General features: G+C 42.8%; 1 protein-coding gene across 1 annotated transcript in view; it reads left to right on the forward strand.

Moving 5' to 3' along the window:
* Window positions 1-27,537, forward strand: part of lypd6 (LY6/PLAUR domain containing 6) — a 65,038-nt gene extending 37,501 nt beyond the window's left edge. The window contains exons 2-5 of the mRNA XM_084084030.1: window positions 4,343-4,510; window positions 15,091-15,189; window positions 17,699-17,829; window positions 27,001-27,537. Coding sequence (XP_083940156.1) covers window positions 4,393-4,510; window positions 15,091-15,189; window positions 17,699-17,829; window positions 27,001-27,174 — 522 coding nt within the window. The 5' untranslated portion in view covers window positions 4,343-4,392 and the 3' untranslated portion in view covers window positions 27,175-27,537. The remainder of the gene's footprint in view (window positions 1-4,342; window positions 4,511-15,090; window positions 15,190-17,698; window positions 17,830-27,000) is intronic.
* The last annotated feature ends 231 nt before the right edge of the window (window positions 27,538-27,768 follow it).

A 27,768-nucleotide genomic window follows, 5' to 3' on the forward strand; every position in this document is an offset into this window, starting at 1 on the left:
AAACAAAGTTATTTGGACAGACATCAACAGTTTGTGAAGCTGGGCAAATACAGCTCAAATCATTTGGACATTGCTTAAGTTGTGGCGTCTCCCAGGGGTCAATATTGGGGCCCTTTTTATTCTTTACATCATATATTATATTATTCTTTATATCATATATATACATATATTTGCCAAGTTTCTAAGCTGCTGTCACTGGTACTTTTTGCAGTTGACACAAATGTTTTTTGCTCTGGGGATTATCCAGATGATAATATAAAATAATTTGGAATAAACAGGGATTGCTTTTTCAAATTCAGTGTTTACACATGTTTTTCAGAATGGATAAAACTTATTTTTTTTATTTTTTTTATCGATCATATCGGTATCGGTTATATCGGTTATCGGCCATAGCACCGATATATTATATCGGATATCGATATCGGCCAAAATGTCATATCGGTGCATCCCTACTTGCTAACTAAAAGAGCCAATGGCCAGTCTTACAGCAGATTTTAACTCAAGAATATCGTCTTTTGTCAGGTGGAAACCTCACATGTTACTTTTCAGGATTAAAATTCTAAATTAGCAAAAGTAGCAGATCTACAAGCTCAAAACACGTCGCTTCGCGCCGCGTTTCGAGCTTGTAGATCTGCTACTTTTGATCCTTTTATGCGACGCGGTAGTATGATAAAAAGTAGGGCGGTAATTTACGTAAAAAACACAAAAAGTTAGAATATGGAGATAAAAAGGTTTCTGATATGGTATTTAGGAGAATAGTTTGTCATTTCGTTTCTGGAGCCCTTTGTTATCCAATAAATTCTCTCTCCTCATCTTGGGGTCAGCAGCAGACCTTTTGAGACCTAATCCGAAAATTACCCCGTGAGCTTCGGGTGGCAAATCCCACTTTAAGTCCCAATAAGTATCTGTTATAAACCTGATGACTTATAAGCGTGGGTATCAGGTTTTTTTGCCAGGAGAAACTGAACTGAGCGTGAACCTCAAAGGAATGTTTAGATAGGTTCTTTGTGTGGTTTACACTGTGTTGTTTACCTCCGACGATAACACAAGGAAACGATTGAAATTTCACCGGGGTTCCTCCTCGCTACAGCGTCTTGCTGTGCTGGTTGCGACGCTCCACAAAGGGCCCGAGTCAAGTGCGTGTGACAAATGGACGAGCAGATCCCATTTTTCTAAAAAAGCTGTCAAAGCCGTTCCTTGTCCTTGCTGCCAGACGCGCTCGCCTGTGTATCCCTGTCAGAGCCGGTTGACGGAACGGGCCAATGTTCTCACAGGGGTTTGTGGAGAGGCACAATTAACCCGTTGGAACCCGAGGCCCCAGATTCTGCAAAATGTCTTCTAAATCCTAACAGTTTTCAGAAAAACGTATGTTGTTGTATCAGCGGTGCTCAAAACTGTATATCGCCGATTCCCCATCTCAAATTATTTTGTTCCAGGAACCGCCAGAAGCAAAGATTTTAGTAAAAAATGTTTGTTGTTGTTAAAAATGTATATATACGGTATTCAAAGATTTCTACAAATGTTTAAGATTTTTCAGATGCTTTCCCGGTTGTAATGGGTTAACCATGGCCTGGCCTTACTTTACCCGCGGGGTGATGGACGAGGTTCATCTCAGTCAGAGGCCTATTCCGACTCCACGTTGTTGGCCCGTGGGACAGAGGCCCCTGTCTCTTCCCTGGGCCGTGCCAGGGCAGGCTAGCTAGCCCGTCTTGTGAATGCACCCTGTCTCACCATTCTACCATTTCGCTGCTGAAGGACAAGGATGGAGCACTGTCCGCCCGATGGGACAGTGGCGATTCTTTGACTCAGAAGTCTTTAAATGTTTAGATGGATCATCGAGATTTCCCCTCGGGGAATGGTGAGAATATATTAAAAAAAAACGCTTGCTTTTGCTCTTTGTTTTCGTTTGACAAATTCCTTTGCTTGTTTTGTCTAGGAGGCAAAAGCTTGTTTGCTGAACTTGAACGTGCTTTGATTTGAACATTCTGTGTCAGAGGTTATAGATATCAATCATAACGGTGTATCTTAAGTAGGAAAGTGTTATTTTAACGATGTGCGAGTGCCATTCTTGTGTGCGCAACTGCGCGTCCTGTTTTTGTTTCATCGGCCTCTCAGCCTGGCATTTGATACGTTTGATATTTTTGGTGTGGTGAGTCAGTGCGTCTCTAAATCTCGGTCAGCCTGTTACCTTGGCTGTGTTCATGACACATTCATTGCTCTGTCTGGCTGCCAACCAGACACATTCTGTCAGGCTGTCAAATATTCACTTCAACAAAATATTTGTGGTGTTTTACTGTGACTGTTTTCCCTCAGTGGAGAAATCTCACTGAAATATTTGAAGGTTTTGGAGGTGGAAGGCCATGGACAATTGAGGGCAATTTGTGCAAATTTTCATCTTAATTTCTTTTTGGAGACATACTGTAGTGTAGTCCATAGCTTTCATATCCTGTGACTCGAACCTGGGTGTACCGTGCAAGCGCTGACATTTTTACTGTTATAGCTTAACGCTGCACTATGTAACTTTCCTCTTCTACCCCGGATTTGAACCCGGTTTCCTGCGCAAGTGCTGATTTTTTTTTTTACCATTGAGCTAATAGAGCCTACCTGCTTGCTCAGAGTATAAAGTGAATCTTGACCATCAGGTCAAAATTCGTGTCAGATCCTGTGTCTAGGTGAGACATGACCTTTGACACGAGCTAATATAAGTGTCTCAATAGAATAGCAGGGAGACAAAATACAACCTCCCCAATTGTATAAGTTTGTATAACAACATTTGATTTTATTCATAAAAAAAAGTTACATAGTTCCGCTTAAATGAGCTATAATGGAGAGCACATTTGGGAAAGCAAGTTGTTAGAGTTTTTGTGGATACAAACCCACCGCGTCCCAGCCAGGTCTGTATCTGAGCCACCAGAATGCTCCACTTCACATCTTGAAATTCATGTCATTTTTGTTTTTCACCAGTATTCCATTTTTCTTAGGTAGAATTTGACAATGTGGCCAACCATTTTTGATAGCATAGTTTGTTGATTAGTTTTGATGCAGGAATAGCCTTTTCTTTTTTCTTTTTTGAGGTACTAAAGAGATCTTAAAATTCCTTAAATTGTCACTTCATGGTCATCTGGGGACGCCCCCAAAATCATGTGGGGTGTGGACCACCCTGGGGGTTCCGACCCACAGGTTGAGAACCACTGGTTTAGAAGACCTTGTTGTTTTGACCTTGTTGTCTGGATGTGGGTATGTTGCTGTTACTCTGTATGGCTGCACACAGACCAGAGTGGGTGGGGGGGGGGGCAGTGATGCATTATGTACTCGGAGCTGATGACATTGATCTAATTGGGAAAAGCTTGACACTGGGATAATGAATGATAATTAATGACCAGACCAACAATGCTTGACACTGAGATAATTAATGACCAACAATACATGCTGAGTCCTTCTCTTGTCTGCTGGCCGTCTGCAGTCAGTGTGTCCAGAACGTGGCCTTTAGAATCCATCCCATTTGGACCTAAACCACTTAAACCCTACAGTATATATATATGTCATTGACCGGGGTCCTGCAGGGATCTATAAATGGCCCCCCTCCTGTTTTCCCTCTACACAAAATCTCTTCGCCAAAAATAGCCGATCTACAAGCTCACAACGCCTCACAATGCGATGCGTTGTGAGCTTGTAGATCTGATATTTTTGTAGAATGTTCGCCTGTTATGATGTGCCAAGAACAGGAATGCTAGGGTTCATTCAGCCATAAGAAATGATGTTGGAAGTTACGCCAGCATTACATTAGTCCAACAAAAAAAAACGCGGCCCAGACGCTCGGGTGGTAAAGTAGCTGCCTACCACTGTGGAGTCTTGGGGTTCGAATCCACCGCATCGCATCTGGCTTTGTTGAGTGTCTATACGAAGACAATTGGCCGGTGTTGGGGGGATGGAAACCGGGTGGGGGAGGGTGATATTTGTCACTGCACTTATTTTGCGGGAGGAGTAGGACGAAGGCTCTATGTCCTCCCGGTGGGGGCTCCTCACTGGTAGCCAGGTGAGTCAGTAGGCTACAACAGCAGTGACAACACTGCAGAAATGTGTGTGGGGAGGAATTAATTGGCATAACGACTAGATTGGGGAGAAAAAGGGGTAAAAAGAAATAGCGGCCCAAATACAGAACCAACTCAGGTCCAGCTATTTTTCTAAGTCTAAAAGGTTTAAGTGGTTATCCGGATTAAGGCGCCGGTTAAGGTGCCGGTTTAAGGCGCTATCCGATATTTCAGTTATGACAGGTGTCTCACACACCTCTCTCTCTCTCTCTCTCTCTCCCCCCCCCCCCCCCCCCCCTCATATATAACAGGTGTCCTGTAGTGTGTGGAACCTGCATGTGTGAAGCCGCAGCAGCCAGCAATGGAGCCCTGGCCTGCAGTGGCCTGGGTCCTACTGCTGACCATCATATCTGACTGGCTGAAGACGGCCCAGTCCAGGGACTTCACGGAACAGGACATCATCTACCTCCACCCCTCCAGTGAGTAGCAGATACACAGTAGCAGAGATAATGTTTGCAAATCTTTGAATATATATATTTTTGGGCGGTGTAGCCGCCCCTATAAGTGGGGTTGGGACACCTCATTAGTACACCCTTCGCTGTACTGTGATTGGCTCATACATTAGTACACCCCTACATTAGTACACCCCTAGCTGTACTGTGATTGGCTGACTCTATTGGCTGACTCTATTCAGCACTGTGATTGGCTAGCGAGACACATGATGAAATTAATAACCTATAAATAGGACTATGCACTTAAAAAAAAAAAAAAGTTTTTAAGTGAGCTTCCATCACTGTGATGACCACTGTGATGACCACACCGCCCACTTCACACTGGGTGTGATTTTTAAACAAACATTTGTAACTCAAATCTTTGCTCCTGGGGGGTCCCTGCAACAAAACATTTTGAGATGGGGTTCCGCAGCCAAATACATATCTAAAAATGTTTTCTAAATCCTAACAGTATGTTGTTATATCGACCACTGATACTGGCCTCAGGTCGATTCCCTCAGGTCTTGACCCTATACAGTAGTGATGCGCGGGTCGGGTTTTTTCATGACCTGACCCGCCCCGCCACGGAACCCAACCCGCGGGGCTCAACCCGCCCCGCGAACCCATATATAAATCTATGGCTCAACCTGCCCCGCGACCCGCGGGCCGGGTTGAGCCCCGCGGGTCGTACCTATAATTCTGTAAAATCATGGTTAGAAAACAATCCCCAAGTGTATTCAAACTGTTTTATTGTTATTATTCGTATTCTTATTAGGAATAAAGACAAAACAAGAGCATGTGATTTTTTTTTTCTTTTCTTGCGTGTGAGAGCGGCTGACCCGCTCACCCGCAGCCCGCATAATTGCCTCTGAAATTCTGACTCGACCCACCCGCGCCGCGGGTTGACCCGCGGGTTACGGGTCAACCTGCGCATCACTACTATACAGTATATATACTTTGTTGAGTTGAGCTCCTCTATGTGACTCTTCTGTTTTCTCTCTACATTAGATATCTTCGCTGAAAATAGCCGTCACATAAATGCTTGCTCAGGGTGGGACGATGTCAGGTCTATGCTCTGTTATGTAAAGTGTCTTGAATCTCATGTTGTGATTTGGCACTATATATAATAATAACATTGAACTGAACTGAAAATGTAATTGAATTGAAAATAGTTTTTTTTTGCCCTTGAAGTAAAGAACACCCACTGACCATGGAGACACATGTAACGGTGTATGAACAACAGACGGCAGTGTGTAGCTGTGTACACACGCACACACGCACACGCACACGCACGCACACACACACACACACACACACACACACACACACACACACACACACACACACACACACACACACACACACACACACACACACACACACACACACACACACACACACACACACACGTGATGGATGAGGTGGGATTCAATTTGCACAAGCTCCACAGAAACACAATGGCTGCTTTACAGTCCGCTCACATCTATGACGGCACTAGGAGCTCATTTCCCAAAGTGATCCCCACAGCCTTAAGGAAGTGCCTTGTTGTTCCTCATCATTAACCTTCACTTCATTCTCTCCCAGAACACCATGATGTTCCTCCCTTTTGGGGAATCCTTTGTTTACATTTGACCGTGTACAACGCCGTACGTCTTAGAATGCATTTCTTCCATACAATTTGCATTTAGCAGATGCTCTTATCTAGAGAGTGCGAGACTGGAATAAGCAGAGTTAGCAATGAGCTCTAGTCTGTAAACAACAAGGTAGATAGTCACATTAACCCATTAAGACCTGAGGCCGATTCTACAAATGCCTTCTAAATCAATACTTCTCACACTTTTTCTTTTGGGTGAACTACTCATTTAAGTAGAGTACAGAAAGAACAATAGTGCCTCAAAGAAACAAGGATGTCCAGGTAGACAGTGAACCTACTGTAGCATCTGTCTAAACAACATGCTACTGTTATCTATTCTAAATCACATTCTTAAGATTTGTGGTCAGAAAAACAACATGAGAAGTTTGAGAACACGTGGCAACCATATATCTTCACAGTAAACTAGAGAGAGGAGTGCACCCAAAAAATACTTATTTCCCCTCAATTATGTACACACCCCATGAAGTATTGAATTGATGGAGATTTTCGCATTCCTAAGCCAATACTTTTATGACCAGCGGTAGGAGACTCAAAGGAGACTATTTGAGTCTCCTACCAGATACATTAGCATCTTTGATTTGATTTATTTATTCGCACAATAAAAAACAGTACAAGTGAGAAAGGAAACCCATATAGGGCTTATAAAAGGTTCTCACCTAAAATAATAAACAAGTAGTAAGTTAAACATTGTAATCAAACATAACAAACAACAAACAACAACAAGTACCTTGTGTGCAGTTGAATGTGTGTGTGCACGTGTCTACACATGTGTGTCTGTGTGCGTGTATGCAGAAGTAAAGCTATGTTATATGGTAGAAGCAAGTGGAGAGACTTGATTCATCAGGCTGGCCCTCAGTCTATGTTTAAAGTTACTGAGTGAAGATGAGGAGTTGGCAATAAGTATGTGTGTGTTCCAGTGTAAAGAACCTCTGTCTTTAATGGAGAACTGGCGACATCTTTCCGCCAGTCATAACATTATTGGCTTAGAAATGCGACAAAAACATATCCATGAAGTCAAATCTCCATGGGGTGACTCATCGATAGAAAAAATATTTTTTTGGGTGAATTATCCCTTTAAACCCCAGCATCAGTATTCTGGGGAAAACCTTCGCAGAAAATAGCCGTCCTGCAAGCTCTCCACGCGTCGACACGTTGTGGCACCGTACCACTGCGCCACAACGCCCTAAAAATGTTTTATTATTTACAAAGCAAAGTTAGATAGTTAGAAATATGTTTGTCATAAACGTATATACCAGGACATGGTTACACACAAGTTGAACATGGATTAAATTAGACACACAACAATAAGAGGCAATGAAACCAAACAATCTGGCTTTCCTTTAAAGCTGGCGTGTTTGCCAGCTACCTAAACCACGCCCGTGGGGCTGTACTGTAATTAGCCATTTGTTTGGCAGCGTGCCAAATAAATACTTAGGCGCGATCGATCCAACGAAACACAAGTGCTTATCAGACAAACATAAGTAGCTTGATGGGAGTTGATGTGAAGTTCAGAGGCACAGGTTTAGGCAGGGTGTTGTTGGGCTGCAGGCCAGGCAGGAAGCGGCGGGCTGTGGGCGCCAGCCAGGGAACCAGAGAATCCTCCTCCGTCAGCGGGACTCCCTCTTTCTTTGGTGTTTCGCCCGGGTGGGCGTGGTTGAATGCCTAAACCTAAAAGAGAAATTGGATGTCTTCCCGGGCCCAAACTAGTGAAAATAGCCGATCTACAAGCTCACAACGCATCGCGATGTGACGCGTTGTGAGCTTGTAGATCTGCTATTTTCACTACTTAAGTTTTTATAATTTATTTTTTAATGGAATTTTGATTTTGTTTATGAATAATAATTATTGTGAAAAAAATAAAAGTAAAAAGAAAAATGACTTGCGAATCGCGACCCATAAAAATGGGTCCGTGACCCATTGTTTGGGAACCACTGCCTTAACCTAACCCCAAAACCACGCCCACATGGGTGAAACACCTGGGAAAGAAGGAGTCCCCTCCGTCAGCACTACATCACTTCTTGGACTGGGTGCAGAGACGGCACCTGTGATCCTTTTTTGTTTTTTGGCAGACGTGCTTCTAGACCCAGGTTAAAGTTTCAACCTGGGTGAGGTGCCGCGGCCTAGCGGTTAAGGCGCAGACCACGTATTATAGGCTCTAATGCAGCCTGATAGCAAGTCGCGGGTTCGAGTCCTGAACCTTGACGACCTTTGCTGCGTGTCACTCCGCGTTTCTCCCTTCCTGTTTCCTGTCTCTCTCTCTACTGTGTACTATCAATAAAGGCAGACAAATTATTTTTAGGAAAAAAAAATCAAACTGTAAGTTCTTCTAACTTTAGCTGTTGTTCCGTGGTTGTAAATAGAAATAATTCCATTCCCTCCCAATCCACACAGACAGACAGACAGACAGACAGACAGACAGACAGACAGACAGACAGACAGACAGACAGACAGACAGACAGACAGACAGACAGACAGACAGACAGACAGACGGGCGGGCGGGCAGAGAGACAGAGCTTCCTGTGCGCGTTCTCCAGCTGATTTGAGCAGATAATCATTCATTCAGTTCAGTCAAGTGGTCTGATTAACAGACAAGGGCCCGGTTCAATCAATTAGCCTCAGTCACTTCATCCTGGTGCTGTATAAATAGTTGGTCAAACGCTAGGCTCGCCCTGCCTCCTATGCTGGTTCATATGGTCTCTGTCGGGTGGAAATCTCTTATGGCCAAAACTATTACTTTTCAGGATTCAAATGAAAAAAATAGCAAAAGTAGCAGATCTACAAGCTCAAAACGTGGCGCGAAGCGACACATTTCGAGCTTGTAGATCTGCTGTTTTTGATGCTTTTGTGCGACGATCAAGTAGGGCGTTAATTTACGGGGAGAAAAAAAACAAAAAGTTGAATTATGGAGGCCCGAACCGCTGGCGTAGCGGTCCAATGTAGCCTGACAGCACGGCGCAGGTTCGAGTCCCAATCCTGACGGCCTTTGCTGCGTGTCACTCCCCATCTCTCTCTCCCCTTTTCCTGTCATACAGAGTTACTACAGGGGGTCCGCCAAATCTTTGTGTGATAGGATTTTTTTTTTTTACATTAACAACTTGAACCCTAGCATCCCTTTTCTGAGGAGAACTTTAGGTAAAATAGCAGATCTACAAGCTCTGCGAGGCGTTGTGAGCTTGTAGATCGGCTATTTTTGGCAAAGAGTTATAGGTGTAGAGGGAAAAAAAGAGCAGCAAAAGTTTATCTGAAACATTTTTTTTTATACAATGTAGTGGGGGTCCCTGCTTCATCACTCTCTCAGCTAGGGGGTCCTTGGCCTGAAAACGTTGAAGGACCCCTGTACTACACAGAGAGAGCGAGATGGTCAGGGCAACCATGTCAGCTGCAGTCGTTAATCCCACGGCTCGCCGTCTCTCTCTCTCTGTATCTGGTGTCTGGTCTCCGGCGAGGCCGTAAAGCGAGGCTAGACGATGGGGTACCGACCGCAGAACCCTCATCCTCTTGTAAAAAGCTTTCATTAGACTCTCTGTTATTACAGCGCTACGACTAATGGCCCCGCAGGGAGAGGGTCACTCCATCCGCCGTGTCATCTGTCCGTCTTTTTCTCTCACACTCTGGCTTTGCTTATGATATGATTACACTGCTTACACTACAAAGCCTTAATGGCCGACCGTGGCCTGCTTGGAGATATGAGGGGGCTCTGTCTGTGGTTTGTTAAATAGACTGGAGGCTGGAGTGGCTTTAGCGTGTGGGGTAAACCATGCTGCTGAGCCCCTTCTCTGTTCCCCAGCCAGATACACACACACACACACACACACACACACACACACACACACACACACACACACACACACACACACACACACACACACACACACACACACACACACACACACACACACAGCTGGTGGAGCAACTGTCTGTAGTATTATGCCCCCTCCCCTTCAGCAGCACGAACACACGCAAGCGGACACACGCAAGCGGACACACACACACACACACACACACACACACACACACACACACACACACACACAGACATTAACGCTCTCTTGTCTCTCCCTCTCTCTTATACACGTATGTCCGTCATATGCGCACACACAGGGGCGCACGCAAAGCACACACACACACACGGGTAGGCACGCACGCACACAAACAGCGGCACACTCTCTCTGTCTCTCCCTCACATGAGTGCGTGTCACACACACACACACACACACACACACACACACACACACACACACACACACACACACACACACACACACACACACACACACACACACACACACACACACACACACACACACACACAGCCCATCCCAGGGTCTTTGAAGTGCTGTGGTATGTGTCCATGTGGATCCATGCATAGCCAACCATTACGGTTAACCTCACACCGCGTTCGTTTTGCCTTGTGACCTTTCCCCCCCTTTTGTCCCGCCCACATATCAGCCCCGCCCCCAGCCCCAGGCCTCTCTTGTGTCCCCAATGAGAAGCAGGAAGTACATAGTAAAAAAAAACACACAAAAATCTGTTTTTGTAGGCGACAGAGAACTGTATCGTCACTACAGAAAGGTTCCGTTATTCATAGTAACACATGCCTTTAGTAGTCTTTTAACAACTTACGCCTTCTTCTATACTTTGTGGCACATCAAAAGGCCGATTTGAAAAATGTAGGGTGGCATTTCTTCCTTGGCCTGGTGGCAATGTGCGAGCAAAGTTTCACGGCAATCAGATTTGAGGCACACATTTTGTTCAAAACGGGGCCACTCCGGCTAACTTTGGAAGCCAATCTTAGCCAATCAGTATGGGATATGAAACATTTGACAGATTCTTCCGTACTTGCTCCCACAAGAATAAGTAGCGCTGGTTCAACTGGCCAGAGCCCAGGTGTGACTAGTGTACGCAGTAAAATCCAGGGTGGTGATAAACACTTAAACCTACAGTATATCTTCTCTGTCGGGTGGAAACCTCACATGTCCAAAACTGTTACTTTTCAGGATTCAAATTTGAAAATGGCAAAAGTAGCAGATCTACAAGCTCGAAACGCGTCGCTTTCGCGCCACGTTTTGAGCTTGTAGATCTGGTACTTTTGATACTTTTGTGTAACGCTGTGGTGTGTAGTAGGGCAAGTAGGGCGTTAATTTACGAAAAAAATGAAAAAAGTTAAATTATGGAGATAATTTGTCTAGAAAACATGATTTAGGAGAAAACATGTCTCCTAAATCTCAACAGTATTCTGAAAAACGTATGTTTCTATATCAGTGGTTCTCAAACTTTTTCATGTCAAGGACCCCCAAAATGATATGTATTTGGCCGCGGACCCCCATCAAAATATTTTGTTCCAGGGACCCCCCAGAAGCAAAGATTTAAGTTAAAAATATTCGCTTTATAACTATATATATTCAAAGATTTGCACACATTTTCACGAATTTTCAAAAATAGCAGATCTACAAGCTTGTAGCGCGGCACTCGGTGCTGCGCTATGAGCTTGTATATCTGCTATTTTTGAATAGCCCAAAGTGTAAAATAATGCCTTTTTAGATAAAATCTAAAAATGACACAGTTCCAGGTCTTAAAGGGTTAAGATACACGCTTTTCCAAGGTTGACCGTTTGTGACATGCTCGTGGTAAAGTGACTGAAGCGACACGACTGTCGCTGGACTGTCTGCTGGAAGCTAAGGCACGTTGGAGGTCAGCTACCTGGAAGGCCCCACATAGGCCCAGTAAGAAAATCACTTTCACCAAACAAAGGATGGAATTCTTGGTATCGGGTTTGGCTTTACGGGGTACTCCTGGAGATATCCATAGCAGCCCAGAGGCCTCCCTTCTGGTCTGGCCAGTGTGAGCGTGTGTGTGTGTGTGTGTGTGTGTGTGTGTGTGCTTGGCCTTTCTGCGTGTGCATGTGTGGTCTGTTCGTGTACATTGTAGAGGAGGAGAAGGTCCGCACACGTCTTAATGCTACCAAAAATATGTGTTTATTGAGTGGTATAAAAACAACATCTCTGCGGCCTTCGTCAGGTGCAGTATACCTGACGAAACGTTATGTATGGAGTCAAAAGTCCAATATTTTTGTCTTTGAAATGTAATGGAGTGAAAGTCATAAGTAGGCTATTCCCCCAAAAACTAATACTCAAGTAAAGCACAGATACTCAGAATTTACAGTACTCAAGTAACAGTACTTTGTTACTGTCCACGACTGTGTTGTATAGACCATATTCACACGGTGGCCATATTGGAATTTAACATTGAAAGTGCCGCCACCCGGGGTGGCTACTTTCTTCATAGAAACATGGCCGCTGTGTGAATATGGTCTATGGAGGGGGAAGCCACCAGTGTTGCCATGTCTGCTTATTATAAGCGACTTTGGGCTTCTTTTACTGTTATGTTGCTTGTAAATATTGGTAGTTGCGGGTTGCGTTTTTTTTGGGGGGCTTGTTTCTAAAGTGTAGTTGCTTATTTGGGCTTGCTTCCAAATGTTTTCATTATTATTCAAACCAGTGGCTCTCACATATTTTTTGAGAGCCCCCGTACCCGATTTGTGTTGATAAAAGGTTTCAGAAATCTTTCACAATTTATTTCAAGATGTTTTTGAAAACAGCAGATCTACAAGCTTGTTCTGAGCTTGTAGATCGGCTATTTTCAAGTAGCCGATGTATACAGTATATGTTTAACCCTTTAAGGCCGGGAAGGGAACGCATGTGTGTCATTTTAAGATTTCTTTGGCTATTCAAAAATAGCAGATACACAAGCTCATAGCGCGGCACTGAGCTTGCAGATCTGCTATTTTTAGACAAATCTTGAACATTTGTGCAAATCATCTTTAACTCAAATCTTTGCTTCTGGGGGTCCCTGGAACAAAATATTTTTAGATGGGAGGGGGTCCGCGGACAAATACATATTATTTTGGGGGTCCTTGACATGAAAAAAGTTTGAAAACCATTGAAAATATAGCAACATAAGTAAAAAAATAAAAAAAAACTTGTAAAATCCCCAGAAGCAAAGATTTGAGTTAAAAACTTTCGCTTTAAAAAAGTATATATATATTCAAACTAAAGATTTGCACTCATTTTCACGATGAAAAAAAAATAAATAGCAGATCTACAAGCTCGTAGCGCGGCACTCTACGAGCTTGTATATCTGCTATTTTTATAGAGCCAAAGAAATCTTAAAATGACACAGATGCGTTCCCGGTCTGAAAGGGTTAAAGTGCTCATGACGTGGCCTAGTAGTCGCTTCTTTTGGGTATTGTTTTCCTTAGACCCTGGTTTGCTTATTTCTCTCGCAAACTCTGGCAACACACGAAGCCACAAGCCAGAAGTTCCTGGGAGGTAAAAAAAAAAGGGAAGAGGTCACCGTCTGGCCAAGGCAGGATCAAACCTGATTGGCAGGCTTTTGTGAGCCTGAAAGAAAGTTTGTGTGACCCGCAGACTTGCAGCTGTCACAGGGGAGGAGGGTGTGTGCTGTGGAAGGGAGAGAGGGGCCAATCAGATTAATGTAATGGTTGCGAAATTGGAAAGACTAACAGCGTCAAACGTTTGATCCTGGCAGATGGTCGCCATGGTGGACAATTTCCGTCTCTCGGGACCCTTTGCATAGAGGAGAAGAGGCCAGAGTGTAATGAAGGCATGCACTCTGCAGTGTGTAGCCAAATTAGGAGGGGATTGTAATATGTGTGGACCAGGGTGTAATCACCACCAGTGTGTTCTACCGTGTTACGCTATGTACGTCGTACGACGTGCAGATTTTTTTTTTAAAAAGAGCGTAGCCCTTTACTAACCCATCAGTGGTGTGAAGTAACTAAGTACATTTACTACAAGTACTGTACTTTTACTCCGCTACAATTATTTGAAAACTTTAGTTACTTTATAGATTTTGATTATTATTATAAAACGCACATTAACCACTTCAGCCCTGTATATATTTCGGCCATTTTGAAAATAGCCGATCTACAAGCTCACAATGCGTCGCGATGCGACACGTTGTGAGCTTGTAGATCTGCTATTTTCAAATGTTTTTTTAATACATTTTGAACTTCTGAAATGGGACCGTCCTTGGTTCTAGTGACTCATCCTGCCCTCCTAATACGTGAAGGGCCGTGTTTTTTCGATAACTTTTTTCATTTCTTTTATATATTTTTTTTATTGTAATTAATTTCTTTCATTTTCCCTCAAAAATATAAAAAAATAAATGAAAAAAGTAATTGAATGAATCTAATATGGTTAAAATGGAGTTTGAAGTTACAATGGATTTGTATAGGTAGGGGGCTTGTCTGATTAAAATCAATATCAAATATCTAAATACTGACAGAAGAAACTTAAAAACTGTACGGGGTGCTCCCAAAAGCCTGTGTAGACGATAAAATGACCCAATTTGTGTTTTTAAGTGAAATATCCCATTGAGTAAAACATGTGAGTACTTTTGCCACCACTGCTAATTTCATCCATTGACCAGCCGCATGTCGTGCAGGGAATGATTATCGTATGCCCTCCGGAAAAAAAACTAGAAAACAACACTGGTTACAACCACATAGTACATCACTTTGGAAGTGATGTACTGTTGACGGTAGGGAGATCATTTTTCTCATACGGTATATAAACCTCTCAACAAATCAAAAGACGGAACGGCATTAACTAAAACAATCCCTTGTACAGTATATAGTATACATCCCAGTGCATCCGGTGTACTTTGTGAAAGAGGGTTGTTGTTTTGGGATTTACTGTACTTTTCATCCGGATCATTTTAAAAGGTTTGCTGGCGAGATGCCCATATTAAGGCCCAATGCAACGGAACCCAAATCCCTTCCTCTGGTGAATGAATGCGCTCCCAGTTTTTCGGCTTTTAGGAATTTTAATGCGGAATTATTTTTGATAGTGATTATACATTTAAAATTTCTTTTTTTTTCTCTTCTCCGCAGCCACTCCGTTCCCTGGTGGGTTCAAGTGCTTCACCTGTGAAGACGCTCCCGACAACTACGAGTGCAACCGATGGGCGCCAGACCTGTACTGCCCACGAGGTAATGAGGACTATCGTTGGCAAAATAACATCCATCTTAACCCATTAAGACCTGGAACTGTGTCATTTTTAGATTTGAGCTAAAAAGCATTATTTTACACTTTGGGCTACTACCGAGTGCCGCGCTACAAGCTTGTAGATCTGCTATTTTTGAACATTTGTGAAAATGTGTGCAAATCTTTTAATGTATATCTTTTTAAAGCGAACATTTTTAACTCTCATCTTTGCTTCTGGGGGTCCCTGGAACAAAACATTTTGATGGGGGTCCGCGGCCAAATACATATCATTTTGGGGGTCCTTTACATGAAAAAGATTGAGCACCACTGATATAGAAACATACGTTTTTCAGAAACCTGTTGGGATTTAGGAGACATGTAGAATCGGCTTCAGGTCTCAATGGGTTAACCATTTAAACCATATTATCGTCCCTATCGGGTAGAAACCTCATATGTCCAAAACTGTTACTTTTCAGGATTCAAATTCAAAAGTAGCAGATCTACAAGCGAGCTTGCGGATCTGCTAGCTTTGATGCGTTTGTGTGATGCTATATAGTATGATCAAGTAGGGCACAAAAACACAAAGTTAGAATATGGAGATAGGAGGTTTCTGTACCGACAGCGACGATATACTTATTAAACTAATACTCTGTGCTTGGTACGCTCTACTTTCCCCTCTACACCAAATCTATGGGCCACAACCAAATCTCTTTGCCGAAAATAGCCCCATCTGCAAGCTCATACAAGCTGGTAGAACTGCAATTTTCAACAAATGTCGTCCCCCCCCCCCCATAAGAGGGATGCTAGGTGATTAATGTAGTTGACTCTTATGAAGTTGGACCACTTGAACCCCAGCATCCATATTCTGGGGGAGAACATTAGCCGAAAATAGCAGATATATACAAGATCTGAATCTATAATGTGTCACTACGCAACACGTTGTGAGCTTGCAGATCAGCTATTTTTGGTGTAGAGGGGAAAAAGTGCAGAGCTTGTTTCTATATCAGTGGTGCTCAATCTTTTTCATGTCAAGGACCCCCTAAATTATATGTATTTGGCCGCGGACCCCCATCAAAATATTTTGTTCCAGGGACCCCCCAGAAGCAAAGATTTGAGTTTAAAATGTTCGCTTTAAAAACATATATATTCAAAGATTTTCACACATTTTCACGATTTTTCAAAAATAGCAGATCTACAAGCTCATAGCGCGGCACTCGGTGCCGCGCTATGAGCTTGTATATCTGCTATTTTTGAATAGCCCAAAGTGTAAAATAATGCTTTTTAGCTCAAATCTAAAAATGACACAGTTCCAGGTCTTAATGGGTTAAGTCTACAATTCAGCTTGCATGCTTTCATCTGAAATATTACCAGCGCGCGTGCATTTCATGAAACCTACTGTATGTGTGCCTAATATACAGCGTTGGTGTAATAATAGGATCCATATTTTCTGTTCCTCCTCACCTCTCAAGTGCTTGTCTTCTTTGTATTTAGATAACGGCATTCTTTGCCTCCATGAGCCGCTGTAAATTCACACACACTGTTTATTCAGTGGAGGTCTCTGTACCTGTACATATTTCACCGGCCGCGGACATGTTTAGCTCATAAATAGCTGTCCTGATAAAGAACGCGCCAGCCCCAAAGTCAGCCTGTCATGACCGCTGCTGCCGGGCCAGATTTACAGTTCCTCTTTAATGACTGAGTATTCCTTGGCCCTGGCTCATAAAAAAGCACATTCTTTGTTTGGAAAAACACACTCATAGATTGTCAAAGATACCAGGGCTTGACCAAAAAAACCTGACGTGGAATGTTGTTCACCCCGTAACGTTAGCAATGAGCGGCATTTCCCTCAGGTCATAAGCGGTCTGCAGTAGGCCTATATGACAAACAGTGGTGGAAAGTAACCAAGTACATTTACTCAAGTACTGTACTTAAGTCCAATTTTGAGGTATTTGTACTTTACTTGAGTAGTTCCAATTTCCAATACTTTTACTTGCACTCCACTACATCTCAGAGGAAAATGTTGTACTTTTACTTTTACAAAAGATGTTTAACATTTGAAAACTTGAAATGGGTCCATTTTTTTTGTTTGTTACCTAGGGTTGTCACGATTATGAAATTTTACATGACGATTTATTGTCAGACAAATAATTGCGATTAACGATTCGCAATTAATTGTGTGGCTTTTAGGCCTTGTAAACAAAAGTTGCATGGGGGGCAGATATGACAAAAGATATGCCACTCGACGTCTAAGACGTCCGTTGTATCATAAGCCCTGTGCCACTGGTCGTCTAAGACGTAAAAAAAAAAAAAACTTCTTACTGAAAAAGGCTGTATCTCGGCTCCTAAGCACTTTTTTTTACAATGAATTTTGGCTCTGGCACTGTGTCTACAAGCTCACAACGCATTGCGATTTCCTGTTCCAAATGTGTGAACCTTATCTCAAATAATTACGATTATCTCAAATAATTGCGATATGTAATAATTGTGACATGCCTATGGACGTTTCCCTGACAGATGCCAGGTATTGCTACACGCGCCACCAGATGGACATGGAGGGGGACAGCGTGTCGGTGACAAAACGCTGTGTGGCGCTGGAGGACTGTCTCTCCACGGGGTGCAACCACATGGACCATGAAGGAAACAAGGTGAGGGAGGGAGTGGATGCTTTGATTGATCGATTGAATACTTCATTAGACAGACATTTAAACAGCATGAGGTACAGTCAGACTTTAATGCTAAAAGGATAACACAAAAAAAGTCCTTCATTCAATTCATAGCTCACCAGAGTTCAAAAAAATGTTTCATACTACAAGCTCAAGTTGTGAGCTTCTAGATTAGCTACTTTTGCTTATTTATTTTTTTTTGACACATTAGCACAAAATAGGGGCGCCGGGGTTAATGTGATGATCTTTTCAATTAAATTGTGATATTATCAAACATAAATATCAAACATATCACACAGTCTAATTCCCAAAATGAAAAGCAATTCAGTCAGACCAGACGCTATCAAAATAATAATATATACATTGAAACCATAGGATACCAGGTAAACAATGAACCTCAATTCAACATTTTAACAGTATGGTCAAGAAAAAACAGCCCTAAGTCAGGGGTCTTCAACGTTTTCAGGCCAAGGACCCCCTAGCTGAGAGAGATGAAGCAGGGACCCCCTCTATATTGTATAAAATTGTGTTTCAGATAAACTTTTGTTGCTCTTTTTCCCCCCTACACCTATAACTCTTTGCCAAAAAATAGCCGATCTACAAGCTCACAACGCCTCGCAGCGCGAGGCGTTGTGAGCTTGTAGATCTGCTATTTTTTGGCTAAAGTTCTCCTCAGAAAAGGGATGCTAAGGTTCAAGTGGTTAAGGTAAAAAATAATTATCATATCACACAAAGATTTGGCGGCCCCCCTGTAGTAACTCTGAGGACCCCCTAGGGGTCCCGGACCCCCTGTTGAAGACCCCTGGCCTAAGTAATAAGAACATGAGAACAAATGACCAAGGTAAGTCTGCATGGTCGTCATAACTAGGTCAAGTGCTACGGGGTAAAGGTGCTAGACCAGCGATATGGTCCTTTAGCCATGCAACAGTGAAAAAAAAGGTAAAGTTACTGAATTGGAGTGTAGATTTACATAGCATCTACCATCTGACAATATAGCATTACCAAAAGGTCAGCGCACACAGGAGGTCGGCGTCTTTGGTGTTAAGGGTCTGGGCGGGAGGTCAACCTGTTTGGTTTGTGGTGTGAGTTTCCTTCAGCAGAAAGCTTACGTTTTTTTTTAGGAGATCCTGTTCCCAAATATGCTCGAGGGGGAAAAAAACCCTCTTCATTACCACGGCTTATGTAGAGCAGTACAAGTTACAGCTAACATTCAACAGTAGAGATTCAGATATTATCATTAGCATTGTTTTTTTACAGATAATAATATTATTATAGTAACGTTGCTGTCGGGCAGAAACCGCCTATCTCCATATTTTAACTTTTTGTGTTTTTTCGTAAATTAATGCCCTACTTCATCATATTAGCTATTTTTGCTATTTTTGTCTCCGCCAGGCCGAAAGGCATGGCGAGAGAGTATGTTTTACCCTCCGTCCGTCCGTCCGTCCGTCCGTGTGTGTGTGTGTGTGTGTGTGTCCGTCCGTCCGTCCGTCCGTCCTGTCTGTGTGTTACCAGCTAATCTCTGGCACCGTTGGCCCGGTCGCTGCGAAACTTTGCACACACACTCCCTGGATGCCAATTCAGAACCTCTGCCTCAAATTTTTCACATGGGCCTGTTATAGCGGAGGCCGATTTGTGCTAAACTATTTTTTTTACATTACTCCTACAGATTTTATCCAAACGTCATGCAAATCGGTACACAGTATCTCTATAGTCATGTGATCAACACCGATCTGTCCGATTTCCCATATTCCATCCTCATTGGCTAAGGTTTGCTTCCAAAATTTGCAGGATTGGTCCGTTTTGAACAAAATGCCTCAAATCATGAACGCAGCGTGCGATTTCCGTGAAATTTCACAAACACATTCCCACTAGGCCAAGGAAGAAATGCCACCCTTTTTCACATTGGCCTGTTATAGCGCCACCAGCAGGTCTAATATAGCAAAACACATTTTTGGAACAAAATGCCTCAAATCATGCATGCAGTGTCCGAATGCCGTGAACAACCTAAGAATAAATGGCACCATTTTCACATTGGCCTATTATAGCGCCACCAGGAGGCCACAATAACGTACCTGACCTGGCGGAGACCTGTGCTCCGAGGAGCACTTTTTCTAGTTAGTGTGGTTGCCCAACAGGGCAACCAGACTATAGTACTCTATAGCTTTCTTCCACTTCAAGATAAACAATATTTCGAACCGCATCTCCTCCCACAGTTTTTATCCCCTAATGTTGTGCCATATATCAAAATGACCGTCTAAATCGGGAATCGTGCGCTTGTATTTTGCTAAGAGATTGGTTAAATAGTTTAATTGATATTGATTTATTAGTGCATTAAATTCACCCATCCACTTTAATGGAAAAGTGAAAAAACTCAAATTCAAGTATTTCTTTCTCAGAAACCGTAAGAGCTAGAGTTACCAGATTTGGAGGGAAAATTCATAATATTGTCCGAAATTAATGAAAAAAATATCACACCATTCGGCCTCATGGTGGCGCTATAACAGCCCCCTTTACCTTTTGGCCTGTAACTCTTGAACCGTAGGTCCGAAAATCAAAATTTCTTTTCACCTGGATTCCTTGGGTCACTACGCATCTCCCCATATAGGCCACGCCCATTTGCGTCAGGATAGATTTTTTGATATTGATTTATTTGTGCATTAAATTTCCCCATCCACTTTAATGGGAATTGCAAAAACTCCCATTCAATTATTTTTTTCTCGGAAACCGTAAGGGCTACAGTTACAAAACTTGGAGGGGAGGTTAATAGTTTTTTGAAAAATTATTAAAAAAAGAATCACACCAGTCGGCCACATGGTGGCGCTATAACAGCCCCCTTTACCTTTTGGCCTATAACTCTTGAACCGTAGGTCGTAAAATCAAAATTTCTTTTTCCCTGGATTCCTTGGGTCACGACGCATCTTCCCATATAGGCCACGCCCATTTGCGTCTGGATAGATTTTCCGCCATTTTGAATTTTCTAAAAAACACACTTTTTGCTCCTTTTCCTTCAACTTTTTTCCAAATCTCACACAAATCGGTACACGTGATCTATGGACCCATGCGATAAACCTATCCAAGCGGAATTTTGATAGTCCGTACCGTCCATCCGTAAATGGCTTCCAAAGTTAGCGGGAGGGGCCCGTTTGACCAAAAATGCCATAAATCACGAACAAAACGTCCGGTCAATCCCAAATTTGAATCACATGTCGAGGGTGGTATACTAAACCAATCCCCAAAAGCATTTCTACTTTGATCCATAGGGGGTGCCACGAATGCTCGAAATGTAACCGTTTGATGCAAAAACATGATTTTTGGGGGATCAATCCTCTCAAAATGAAACGCAGGCGATCTCAGGAGTGACGTGACGATGTAATTGGCGCAGTCTCCCACGGTATTCCTCCCGGCGTATTACTGGAGTCCCGACCGCGTCGGCGCAACCACACTCTGCAATTTCCCCGGAATTGCGACGCGTCTAGTTGAATTTGAATCCTAAAAAATAACAGTTGTGGACGTATGAGGTTTCCAACCGACAGAGACGCGATAGTAATGATAATTATAATTATAATAGTTACCACTGTTTCTAAGATGAAAGAAAGAAACGCAAACAAGAATACCAAAACATCATGGAACTAAAAGGTTTGTAGGTGATAACCTAGGCCTGTGGTTGTAGGACAGGACCAGAACTTGCTCTTTAGAGAGTTTTTTTTCCCCATTGCTATCTATTGTGCGGTTGTGGTACCCATCCTGAGCCTGCTATACCAGCACTGGAATACTGAGCAGGGTTTGCCCTATTCAGAAGATGATTACTTCTTCCCTCCCTGCCAGGAATCTCTGAACCCATCTAGTATTGATTAGACAAAGATTAGCAGATATCTGCATCCATTCTATATCGAGGTCATGGATTAGCAGATATCTGCAAGATTAGCAGATATCTGCATCCATTCTATATCGAGGTCATGGGTAGAGGCAGACCTATGTACTGTATATCGGTCTGGTCCATATATCGGTCATTATTTAACTTTTCTTTCGGGATCAGCAAATCTACAGCCGTTGTGTCCTGATTTTTAACCACTTTCAACCTGGCCTCCCTATTTTGGGCATATGTTATTATGTGAACAATTTTCAAAAAGTTTGAAAAAATATTTAAAAAATTGTTGTGAGTTTGTAGCTATTTTGGAATTTCCGTGTGTAAAAAAAAATTTGAATCTACCATTTCAAAATGGATAATAATTCATTTTGCATTTTTTGACAAAATACCGGTCAAAACATAGGTAATCGGTGGGCTTGGACTCTCCGGCCTCATGGAACCAGAAATGTGTCGTACGTCAAATCCTACAAATGGTCTCCTAAGTGGGCACTAGCCGTCTGACGGCAGATCTCGCGAACGTCCTGTGTGTTTACCCGTGAGAGAGTGCTGCTGGGACAGAGAAAGAAAATCGATAATAAAGTATTTTTTCTCCTGATTTGTCTCTCTCTGATAAAAGCCATTTTAGTGTGAAAATCTTGGAAAGATTGTGTGTCTTGTGACGATCGGGTCCAATATTTAGTTCGATGACCATGGGGCTAAAGCAGGGGTCTTCAACAGGGGGTCCGGGACCCCTAGGGGGTCCTCAGAGTTACTACAGGGGGTCCGCCAAATCTTTGTGTGATATGATTTTTTTTCAAAAAACGTTGAATCTGAAACACAATTTTATACGATATAGAGGGGGGTCGCTGCTTCATCTCTCTCTCAGCTAGGGGGCTCCTTGGCCTGAAAACGTTGAAGACCTAAAGAATGGTTCAGAAGCTGTGTTCACGTTCACTCTTCCATTGGAATGAATAGACTCCAACCTGCTTCCGTCTCCTAAAAAGGCGTCCACCTACTTCACGCAGATATACAGGATTACGGGAAGTACCGTAAACCAGAGATAGCATGTCTTTCTTTCTTTTTTTTCTTTCTTTTTTTTTGGGCCCGTACCGCACTGACCCGGTACAGGACAGTATACAGTACTCTATTGCGGTGCAAACATGGCATATATTTCGGACGCGCCCACCAGTCTCATTCAGCACCACTTAAACAGGCAGTTTAGTTAATCCTCTAGATCCTTCAAAGCGCTCAGAGCAGATAAGATGAAGACGGGGGTCTTAACTGGGGGGGCTTCTCCCTGGACACACTGTCACTGTAATCCTCGCTGAAACATGTGTGTCTAGTCTTCTTCGGTGGTGGAAAGTAACTAAGTACATTTACTCAAGTACTGTACTTAAGCACAATTTTGAGGTACCTTTACTTTTCTACATCTCAGAGGCAAATATTGTACTTTTTACTCCACTACAATTATTTGAAAACTTTAGTTACTTTGTAGAGTTGAATTATTATTACAAAACACACTAACCACTTCAGCCCTATATATATATTTCAGCCATTTGAAAACACAATGCTCACAATGCGCATTGTGAGCTTGTAGATCTGCTATTTTCAAAAGATTTTTGATACATTTTAAACTTGTGAAATGGGACATTCGGCACAATGAGTACTTTTACTTTTGGTACTTTAGTATATTTTACTTGTGCTTTTACTCAAGTACATTGTAACGGAGTATACCTACATTGCAGTATTGATACTTTTACTTAAGTAAAACATGTGAGTACTTCCTCCATCACCGCCCTTCAGACGGACGGAGGGAGGAAGGAAATTACAGGGCTGTGGATCAGACTGTCAGTCCAAGGGCTCAGGATTGGCTTTAGAGCCTGGGAACCAAAGACCTGATGCAAAAAAAAATCAAATGGCAACAAGGAATCAGCGGTGTCAGCTTTATTTACCATGTATATCAGTGGTTCTCTAACTTTTTCATGTCAAGGACCCCCAAATTGACACTTATTAACCCGTGGACCCCCATTTGAATACATATGCCAGGGACCCCCATAAGAGAAGATTTTTACGGCTCTATAGCTGTGATTCTCAACCATTTTAATTTCAAGGACCCCCAGTTTGACATGCATTAGGGCTACGGACCCCCATTTAATGGCATTTATACCTCTGGGACCTGAATTTATATTATAAAATCAATGTTAATTTAACTCTGAGAGTGTACAAATGGAACCAAATGGACCCGTTAGGGTCCATTTGGTTCCATTTGTACACTCTCAGAGTTACAGAACCATAAGGGTCCATTTGGTTCCTATCCATCATTTAGCTGGGGACCCCCTGGAACCGCCTCAAGTACCCCTGGGGGTCCCCGGACCCCACTTTGAGAACCAATGATGTATATTACATGTTATCGTCATAGAAACCATGTATCTCCATGTTTCAACTTTTTATGTTTTTTTTTTCACACGGCTCTCTTGCACCGCCAACCCGACTGATATGCCCAAATATGGAGATCTCTCTATATGTTTGAAAAACATTTTAAAATCCTATATTCAAATTGGCTTAAGGTCGGACCTCTGACGTCACACTCATGTCACCATGACTCAGCCATAACCATATAAGGAGTTCCCAATGCAGCTACGCCCAAATATGGAGTGTGTTGTTGTCTAACCTCAGTGTGTCGTCATGCCATCAGCAAACAAATCAGTCGGCTCCATGTATGGGCACTAAAGAGGACATGCTCATATATGGGCATATACTGATGACATCAGAGATCTCCATATATGGGCATAAAGGGACATGGACTGACAGATACAGAGATCACCATATATGGGCATATCAGCATGCCCATATATGGGCATATACTGATGACATCACGGATCTCCGTATATGGGCAATTGGGCATAAAAGTAGTCTAGGACCCGTTAGGGTCCATTTGGTTCCATTTGTACACTCTCAGAGTTCAATTAACATTGATTTTACAATATAAATTGGGGTCCCAGAGACATACATGCCATTAAATGGGGGTCTGTAGCCTAATGCATGTCAAACTGGGGGTCCTTGAAATTAAAATGGTTGAGAATCACTGCTAGAGAGCCGTAAAAATCTTCTATTATGGGGGTCCCTGGCTTATCTTTTCATATGGGGGTCCACGGTCTAATAAGCGTCTATTTGGGGGTCCTTGACATGAAAAGGTTTGAGAACCACTGCTATATAGAGTCTGGAACTACAACCTCTGAAATCCGAGAGAGGAAACTGGCACTCCCGTTCACGAAAATATATTTTAAAAGATCTTTACATTTTACTTTTTAATTTCCATTTCTGCTAAGCAGCAAGCTAACTGTACTTAGATGATTTGTATTTATATTAGGATAAATTCGCGCGACTGTAAAGACGAAACGGAAGTGAGGAGGAGGCCTCACATCCGGTTTATATTCTAATGATGATCAGAGCTTCCGAGTCCCAGACTGTATGACCGGAAACATTTGAAAACTAGAAAATGTGCTCCTCGGAGCACAGTACTGTTCCTGAGTAATCCTGTCTTCAGTGTTACTTGATTAATCCTGTCTTAAGTGTTACTTGATTAATCCTGTCTTAAGTGTTACTCCGCCATTTCTCAGCCATTTCGTGATTACTCCTGTCTTACCTCACTTTGAAAGAGACTAAGACTCTTTCAAAGTGACACATCTATTTATAGGCCGCTATACGTCATGCGTCTCACTAGCCAATCAGAGCACACTCTTTCAACGTATTGTGGCGTGTCACGTGAGGCTTGACCGATGTTAGCTTGGCCGAGGGAGGGGGGGCGGAAAGTGAAAACATAGTCTCCTGGCGGAGACAATTATGGGAGGCAACAGTCTGGCCACACGAGACTAGCATAAAAGGGACAAGGACTGACAGAGATATATGGGCATATCAGTCAGATAAGGCAGTGCGACACTGTAGGCCCGAACTTCTAGTAGAGAAAAGAGCCGATCTACAAGCTCACAATGCATCGATGTAGATTGGCTGTTTTCACTATTTCACTGTTTTTCAAAACAGAAAAAAATGCCTAATAAGTTTAGGCATAAGGGCTGAGACGCCGTGCAAGATAGGGCCCAAAATGTAATCAAATAATCAGCAACAAAAATAACTTACATAGTCTTAACTAGTAATGAATGAAAAGGATTGTATATATTGTAGCGTGTTTGTCCAGCCAGTAAAGCTATGACTTTTAGAGGAAAGATCTAGATCTTGTTTTAAATCTAGATGTAAAAGCCTGCTTCCCCAAAGGTCACAGGAAGAACATTGCAAATGAATCTACCCTGGTGGGCCGAATGCTTTACTCACAACTGATGTTTGTAAACATATCAAATATTTTTGGGGAAATGTTCAAAATTTCAACATTTCATATTTCATATATTAACACATTGGGTGCCTGGAACAACTTACCGTGGGTGCCAGCATTCTCCCCATTGACTGCGCTTTGCTGTTTAAATCTCTAGACTCCACGACGAGCAAATCCACGTAAAAAAAGCATCCATTCATGTAGCGCGATGACCCTGGCTACATCCTGGAACGATAACATTTCACTCGCAAGTTACAACGGGGGGGGGGGGGGGGGGATCGCGCATCGCGCATGACCGGTTTTCCCCACCGGAAACAGATTCGGAGATACAGGCGTTTTAAACAAGGAAATATACAGGAAGCGGATGGGGAGCCGGTTTCCGGTTTCCGGTGATGCATCTGGCCTATCCTTCTCAGGATCACAATGGGTACTCCCAGAGCTGCTCTAGCCCCTCCCGTGCGGAAAAAAACGAAAAAAAACAAAAAGACACCAAAACCGTTTAAATACGGTTTTGGCACTCCTGGTAAGTTTTTGCACCTTTTGCAAAACCGTACATAACCCCATGTGTTAAAAAGTAAAAAAATGTACTTCGTAATTTGTACTTTTGAATACTTGAGTATTTACTTACGTATATCGTCTGTGTCGGGTGGAAACCTCATAATGTCCAAAACTGTTTCTATTCAATCAGTATTCAAATTAAAAAATATCAAAAGTAGCAAATCGACAAGCTCGAAACGCGCGGCTTTGCGCCGCGTTTCGAGCTTGTAGATCTGCTACTTTTGAAGCTTTTGTGTGACGCTATAGTATGATCAAGTAGGGTGTTAATTTACGTAAAAACATATAAAGTTAGAATATGGAGATAAGAGGTTTCTACCCGACAACAACGATATACTGGACAGACTCTCGGCCTCATGACACAGTGGACACAGGCACTGACGTTTTGATTGATTGATTGTTCCGTGTGTTGTTTTGCGGCCAGGTGTGTACGGCCTGCTGCGAGGGGAACATCTGTAACCTCCCGCTGCCGTGGAACGACACGGAGGCCATCTTCGCCACCACCTCGCCTCTCAGTGGCGCCGCGCGGCTTTCGAGAAGCCACGCGCTGACGTTCGGCCTGCTCACTCTCACCGCGGTCATCTCAAGCAACGCTTAAAAACAACAACAAACAACAAACTTTGGAAATTGGACCTTTCTGAGTCTTCGTTTTCTCCAGGTTTCATCCTTACTGACTACTGAACTTTTGGGTGAACTACTCCTTTAAAAGGGATTTCAAGTGATAAACTTGACAGCCCTTCAAAACGTTTTAAGTAGATTATCAGGAGAATGAGCACTTAGCACTGTGCACGGTGGTACTTAACTTTGGAAAAGTATAAGCTGCCATTATCACCGTGGATCTTTTGAAGGATAAAACATCATAAACATGACTGTATAATGTTACAGCCCTCCACTGGGGTTCCTCTAGTAGGCGGTGTTGCCAGATTCTGCGAGAGAAACAAGCAACCAGGGCTACGAAAACAAAGCCCAAAATTAAGCGACATGAGCACAGACCCAAAACTATTTGAAAATAGCCGATCTACAAGCTCACAACGCGTCGCATCGCAACGCGTTGTGAGCTTGTAGATCTGCTATTTTCTAAAGTCTTGGGGCGAAAAAAAGTGAAAATGCTGAATGTTTTTGAAACATTTGAACAACACAAATCTTGTATGGGTGTCCCTGGCACAAAATATTTTCAGATGGGAGGTGGTCC

The sequence above is a fragment of the Gymnoscopelus microlampas genome, assembly GCF_963454915.1.
Source record: "Gymnoscopelus microlampas genome assembly, chromosome: 17".
In the NCBI taxonomy this organism is placed as follows: Eukaryota; Metazoa; Chordata; class Actinopteri; order Myctophiformes; family Myctophidae; genus Gymnoscopelus; species Gymnoscopelus microlampas.